The following is a 7,929-nucleotide window of genomic DNA, read 5'->3' on the forward strand; positions in this document are numbered from 1 at the left end:
CTTCAATGCCACACAGCTGCCACCACCACCCTCACCAATGACTGGTTGCCCTCAATGCCACGCAGCTGTCATCAGCATCCTCACCAATGACTGGTGCCCTCAATGCCACACAGCCGCCACCAGCATCCTCACCAATGACTGGTGCCCTCAATGCCACACAGCTACCACCACCATCCTCACCAATGACTGGTGCCCTCAATGCCACACAGCTGCCACCTGCATCCTCACCAATGACTGGTGCCCTCAATGCCACACAGCTACCACCACCATCCTCACCAATGACTGGTGCCCTCAATGCCACACAACTGCCACCACCATCCTCACCAATGACTGGTGCCCTCAATGCCACGCAGCCGCCACCAGCATCATCACCATTGACAACACTTTTCACAATGACACCTTCCAAAACAGTGACATCGGCGACAACAACAGTGACATCGGTGACAACAACAGTTGTAACTTCAACTACGCCGTCTCCCAATAAAACTTCTCCAGCATCCACATCGTCAACTTCAGTGTATTATCTAGTCTCAGGAAACACAACGGGTAAGTTGATTTCCTCCCTCCATCACCAGATCAAAAGTAACTTTTTTTAAATTAATTATAATTACTGCATTGCATCATCCCAACATAATATATGTTGATACTTAAATACAGCACTCGGCGCACTATTTGTTTATTTAGCTGTTCACATAATTACCGTTGTACTTTAATATGCTGAGCCACATACATTTTTCAAAAGTTGAAATTACTTTCTTTTAAAATATCAACTTTTTTCAGGAAGGCGTAATAATAACACTTTCATCCATGATGTAGTCTAGGCACCTGTATCTGAAAAGTGTTTTTATTATGATAAAATAATGGTGATGGCAATGCAATTAAACAAAATCACTGTTTTGCATATTCTACCCCCTGTTACAGCTTCAACATCCCCACAGCATCAAACGAACACCACAATATTACCGTCGGCCACTAATCTTTCATTGTCCACAATGAGTACATTATCCGGTGTATGGTTTACAACGTTGTCGTCTACGGCCGTAATTTTAGTCCACGGCTCGGTAAGAAACCTAACTTTCACGAATCGAGGAGTGACGAACACATCCCTGGAGGTCACCTGGTTGAGTGCGTTGGGAGCTGTGGAGAAATACACGGCGCTCATCGCTCCCATAGATTCTCCCTCCATTTCCATCAACTATAATGGTTCACTCACCGCCAAGTTTGCTGGGTTGAGGCCCAGAGTCCAGTACATCGTCACGGTGAAAACCATCGGCAAAGGAAATGTCTCCGATGAAGGAGTGTCCGTGACGCAGAGTACAGGTGGGTACCCGCATGATTGAGTGATTGTAAATTATGAAACTTTAATTCTGATGTACCCATGCCAACGAATGGCGAGTCAACATGAAACCTGATAGTGAAAAGCCCTTTTTTTTAAAGCCATAACATATGTCATACTATACAATTGTGACATACAGTACTATATCACATGTGTAGTACTTGAGATACGCGTCACGCGCTGGGTCGGTATGCGCGCACGCGGCGGACAGTGAGGGCGAATGAGGACACAGGGCGCTGATTGGCTGGCCGTTGTTGTTGCCCAAATTAAGGTGGCGTGATAGTTAAGGGGGCCGCAGGTGGCCGGGGTAATTAAGGATGCAGGGCGCTGATTGGACGAGAGGGGTTGTTATCTGAGATTGGCACCGGTGTGTCTGGAAAAACAACGCCACGTGGCACGGGGGGGGGGGGGCGAGTGGCGTCGCGAGGGATGACCTCATTAAGGGTAATTGGTTCAGGGATAAAGTGTGACATGGTGGAATGAAACGGGAGTTGGTGCCTGGGACGAGAGACGGACAGATGGAGAGACAGAGCAGTGGATAGAGTGAGTACAGCGTAGGGTAGCAGTGGATAGAGTGGGTACAGCGTAGGGTAGCAGTGGAGAATAGTGAGGATAATGTAGGGTAGCAGCGGAGTAGCGGAAGCATCAGAGGAGAGAGATGGCAGAGAGTTACGACGGAGTTGACAAAGAGCAGCCGAGCTGGAGAGAGCGGAGAGGAGAGTCGACGGAGGAGCAGAGGGGAGCGAGCGAGGCCAGCGTTGCGCAGTGAGCGAGCGGAGGAACATTGCGCGGTGTTAACGGAGAGTTGTGGGTTGGAGTTTACGGAAGAACATTGAGCGGTGTTGAAGGGAGAAATGTGGAACTATGTAATTGAATAAAGAAACGAGGAAAGACAAGAAGCTGTCGTGTCGGTCCGAGCACTACACATGCAATAATAAATCCACTTGTCTTGGACATTGCAATTCAATGACATTTGAGTAACTAAACTATTTGCTTCAGTGTGTGGTTTAGCACATGTATTATCATCATTAATGTTAAACTATTCATGGAATGTTAACATATTCATGGTTAACTGAAAATAATTCTGGTACGCAGTGTTTTAATGACATACCTATAAATATGAGTATACACTGGTAATCCAGAGGTTGCCTTTTAGAAAAATATTCCTGCGTGACAACTAAAACAATGGGCACCTTTCTTCAAATCGACCCAGCCAGATAGGTACTACAACCACAGTCAATCGGCAGATCGCGTGTGGCGGGGCAACGTGAGAGTACGAACCACCTCTCTCAACACGTCTGGGTCAGCGTGAAGCAAAGAATGTCATAGCTGCTGCACAATCATTTGTTGATATTGTCCATCACATCCGTCCATGTGTCTGTCCATCCGACCAACTTTAGCCAACAATTCCACCATCTGATTCTGCTTCAGCAGTTTTTCCTGCTGTGGTTGTCCCACCTGATGACGATTGCTTGTGGTGCGATCGAAACGTCGTGATCTATTATTTTTCTACCTGCGTAACTTTACCGAAAGAACCAAAAAGTATGGATTCCTGCAGTCACGAAAGCTTCGAATCAAAATGAGAATATAGTTAGCAATACGTACTCTTGATTATGCACAGGTAGCTCCAATTGTGATCAGTTGACGTTTATTTCTTGTAGATATTGTCCATACATTTTATTCTTGCCCTTAATGTTCGAAACTTTTCAATGGCATCTGTTGTTTTGCGCTACTATAAAGTCTGTTATTAACTTTGAAAAAAATATCTTGCGTTTACACTGGGTCATACACGATGCAGAGCTAATGTTCGGCGATTGCCGTTAAGCCTGACGACATTGTTTCCCCTATAGACTCTGACGAGTGCAGCGACGGGACCAGCAAATGCGCTCAGGTGTGCAATGAGCTGAACCTCTTTGAGAACAGCCAGGGCTACAACTGCAGCTGCTTTGGTGGCTTCAAGATGCAGCAAGATGGCATACGTTGTCAGCGTGAGTGAAATGCATACCACCATTGCAGGGGCCTGACTAGATTATTTGATGATGCTGCTGCTGCATTATCAGCGGTGCACAAGCACACCAAAACAGATCAAGATCCCCCGTATAGCCTTCACATACTGCTGGGGCAAGTGCTGTTAGCAAGCACCTATGAAGACCAGAACGGCACACGAGGGGGTGGGTGGCCAGCACAACGCTCGGCCGCCTTTGTCTCTCGCGTGGCAATGTTTGTACACACCACACCAGGTACTCATTTTAGGCTGAATCGCCTTAGGGAAGGCCCAGAACTGGTTCAGATAATCATCAATGATGTTTGCCATGAGCAGGAATCGAACTGGGAACGCCAGGTTCGTAGCGCAGCATGCTAACCTCTACACTACCGCTCCCCAAACACACACAAACAACTCAACAAATATATTAATATAACAGTAGTTACGCAATAATAATACCCCTCTCAAGACAGTGAAATTCGCACGTAGTACTCCCCTCTTTCTGAATTCGTGAGATATGTCCTTGGTACCGCAGAGGTGGCGAGTCTACACATGTGGACAACCAAAATCTTGTGTATTCCCACTGGCCTGTTTTTTTTGGCATACGAAAACTGTATAAGTTATACGTCAGGGAAATTACGCTTGTTTTGTTACATATTTATGATATTGTTTAGTGTTGTAATGGCACTTCATGGACAGTCGGCTTTTGTTGTGTAAATGTTTGGAGTTAAATTTGTAAGAGTTGTATTTTGTTTTATTTTAGTGGCGCCTTTGCAAAATGTTGTGCGGCATAAACACGGTTTTAAGTGATGTCTTGGTGTTATCTGGGACTGTCTTTGCTGTTGTTTTACTGCCTTTCCAAAACCTGGTAATTGAAGATGCAATTTAAAGTCTTATATATTGTTTGGGTCTTTCGGTAAAGTTACGTAAATAGATTCAAAGAAAAGAACAAAGAATAACAAAAAACTACGACGACGAACGCTCGTGTTGCAATCGAAACGTCGTAGTCTTTTTGTTATTTTATGTTATTTTCTTTGAACCCAGCTATGTGACTTTACCGAAAGACCCAAACAATATGAATTCCTGCAGTCACGAAAGCTTTAAGTCAAGATTTTAAGTTATATACTTTATTTATTTAAGGGGCGCCACGGTGGTGAGATCTAATCTTCCTCGCCTGGTATGCAGGAGGTTGAGGGCTCAATCCCGACCCATACACATGTGTAGTAAGTATTCAGGAGGCTTTGACGACGGGGTAGGAGGCACACTTATTTATTAACACCAACTTGTGCACGGTAACGGGTACACACAGTACTTAAAGGGGTATCGTCCCCTTCACTCGGCTAACAGGGAGACACAACATCTAACCCCGCTAACCTACGCCCAAGTCCTCCACTTCAGAGCTAGGGGAGGCTACCTATCCCAGCCCTGGTCAAGCTGGGATCCCGGCACCCTGAGTCTCCAGACCGGCTCTTATAAGAACGTCAGTCTGGGCTCTCGGGGCCACGCCACCGGCTTGCCCTGGTCGGCCCTGACAAGGACAGCGAGTCAGGGGAGCTCCGGGGCCTATTCTAGCTGGTCTTCAGTCTTCGCTGGTTTAAGCTAATACTCGACCTCGAGCCCTCCGGCTCACCACCTTTTATAGTACTCGGCCCCCGGGAGGGGCCCGTGGGGGATGCAGGTGCGGACGTCGGTGTGAGCACCTCCTCTGTGTACGGCCCTAACCACGCCCCTTGTGTTTGTTAGCCATCCGTGCCCATACACAATTACACTTCTACACATGTATAAACACATGTATATTTGGAGTTTGTATGTCTCAACCCGTTGTCGCGTAGAGTTTTTCTCCGGGTCCTCTGATTTTTCCCTCCACATTTATAAACATACGTTTAGACTTGCTGCTATAAATGTCCAAATGATAATTAACTTTGTTGAGCTATAATTTGTGACCAGGTCGCTTTTGAACAATGAGTTAATGCCTCAGTGGGCTTTACCTGGTAGGATAGGGATGGTTTAGTTGTATTCTTATGTGTTTGGGTGATTTGTTTACCCTTCTTGTACTTTGCACTCCGATCGTGTATTTTTTTATTGTTTCTTGTTGTAACGTTCTAACCCGCCCATACTGGACATCGGTGAAAAAAGAGCTTTATAGCTCATCAGATTCATCCAGGATAAATACATATTTTGAAAAAAAATATTCTGAAAACCATTGCATGATGCTGTGTTCTCACAAAGTCGATGACAGCGTGATGTTGGTGTTATAATTCAGTAGAATAATAATAATCATGTAAACACAATAATGTAAAAATATGCATTGTTTTAAAATATTTTCTCGTAAAATTCAATAAAAATCCACATCGCAGGGCAATTGAATCCATCCACAGATGACATATCACTCTAGAAATACACGACTGTACTTAATATTCTGTACTTTATTTGATATAATAATAGGATTGCATATACAATATATGCATTGTAATTTAAACTAATTTAATGTTAACACAATTTTTACTTGTTGTAGATTATGTTTAAATTCCATATTATTCATGCAAATGTCCTTTATCCCATGATTGAATGAATTTGTGACTTATTGTGTTCAATGGGAGGTTGTGAAGACACCTGTTTACTTGTATTGTAACTTCTATAATTTAATCTTAACAAGGAACTCACATTCGTCAATAACATCCCTTAATATTGTCGTTGAATAAATTCGTTTAATTCCTAACAAGGTATGTAATTGTAAAATGTCGTCGTTTTGTCCATGTATATTCCATTATCACAGCCATTGTCTCCTGTACTTTGGCCTGTACCAATGGAAAGTGCTTCATTGACCAGATAACGAAGAGGCCCACCTGCTCCTGCAACAAGGGCTTTGCCCTTGATCAGACCCAGCAGAACTGCCTAGGTGAGTTGACAATTGTCAACGCCAATCCTATTCCGGTTTTAACGTCAAAGGATGCTTCTGGGGTGATGTAAATGAATCGTTACCCACTGGACTCTAAGACAGTCACCCAGGTTCGATTCGATTTCCCAGTGCGAGAGTTGTTGCAACATTGTCGTGAATTGTGTAAAGTTAGTCCACCCAGCACACCTATGTATACAAGTGGGTGACACCACAGTTAGTGAACCCGGTCAGAGGAGACACGTGTGGTGGGGTATAGTGTGGGTATCCCACACTTCCAAGATGTCTTGGCGACGAGTTGGACACGTGTACCTCCTCTGCAGAGCTCCCTCTAGCGGGAGCCATTCTGCCAGCAGTGGAGTTCCAGTGGTCTGCATCTTAACCACTCTTATGAACTTTAAGTTATTTTAATTTGCTTAGAGCCATCTGTTAATGTCTGTAAGTGAAAAATAAGTTGATTGATTAAAATAAATAGTAAAACCACCAAAGGGCGATATTTAATTATATATGTAAATCAAACGATGCACATTAGAGATTGAGTATTAAAACAATGCATATACATTTTAAAAGCAATGTCTTAAATCTAATTTTCCCAGTAATCACGCGTGTGTGTTTTTTTTCATGCACCGTATACAGATATCAATGAATGTGAGGCGAAGCCGTGTGACCAGGAATGCACGAATCTGGTTGGAACGTATCAGTGCTCCTGCTATCCTGGCTACAACGTGGATCCAGATGCCGCCTACAGATGCGTAGGTGTGTGGGGAATACGGAATTTTGAAAATATGATCTATTGTCGTGTGCTATACAGCGTCACAAAGTGTTCATATGAAGCCATTGTTCTTTGTTAACCTATTTAGTACATCAAAGAAATATGCAGTTGTATCAGTGGTGTATTACTTTTAAATGCCATATGTGAGTTAATCTTACTCGTGTCATGCTTCGTGTTCTTTTGGATTGCTTGCTAGATTTCCATCGTACATAGTTCTAGTTGTTTATTATTTTATTAATAATGATTCGTCGTGTTCATAAAATTGCCCCTGCGTTCGTTCTATGTAAACCCTTCCCTCCCCGAGTAACTTGCTTGCCTCTTTAGCCAGGTCACCATTGAAAAACAGCTTCTCAGCTTCATAGGCCTTACCCGAAATAAACTGACTCATATACATATGAACACGATGTGGCTCTGTGAATACTGAAAGTTGTGTCGGGAAACATAGTAACTTCAGGTTAGCCAGAACTTACATTCAAGAAATCATGCAGCCCTGGTGGCTTTTCCTACGGGGGTTGAGGTGTAAATTTGTCGTCTGACTTGGTGAAGCGTCGGCTACTGTGCGAAAGAAGAGAGCAGAGAGACAAACGCAAGAACAACAAAGTGACAGGGAAAACAATAGACAGAGAGTGAATTTAGCCCACGATAGAATCCATTATTTTGACGCGAAGCATGTAAGAATAGCGCAATTGAATGCAACGTGAAGCCAAAAACACACCAGGGAGTGATGAAGTTTAAAATAACAATTACTGTATTATAAGGAATAAAAGCAGTGGCGGCTCCTGCAAAATATCTCAGGGGGGGCAAATGTCTGGATGATTGATAAGGATAAGGTCCACCCATGCAATGGATAAATTAACAGCTTAAGCATGTAAAGGCAACTTCACTACTTTAATATTAATGAAAAATAAAGTGACTCTTACAATACATCTCCTTGTTTGTTT

The 7,929-nt window shown here is 43.6% G+C and overlaps 1 protein-coding gene across 1 annotated transcript; it reads left to right on the forward strand.

Annotated features, from left to right (window-relative positions):
• The first annotated feature begins 972 nt into the window (after nt 1-972).
• On the forward strand, nt 973-7,201 carry LOC133351239 (fibulin-5-like). Its single transcript, XM_061566324.1, has 5 exons — nt 973-1,320; nt 3,187-3,324; nt 6,097-6,219; nt 6,853-6,972; nt 7,185-7,201. Exons 1-5 carry the CDS (start codon nt 993-995, stop codon nt 7,199-7,201), a joined length of 726 nt encoding a protein of 241 aa, XP_061422308.1. The 5' UTR covers nt 973-992.
• Nucleotides 7,202-7,929: the final 728 nt, after the last annotated feature.

The sequence above is a fragment of the Lethenteron reissneri genome, chromosome 36 (genome assembly GCF_015708825.2).
Source record: "Lethenteron reissneri isolate LAM-NWPU_2019-01 chromosome 36, ASM1570882v1, whole genome shotgun sequence".
NCBI lineage: Eukaryota > Metazoa > Chordata > Hyperoartia > Petromyzontiformes > Petromyzontidae > Lethenteron > Lethenteron reissneri.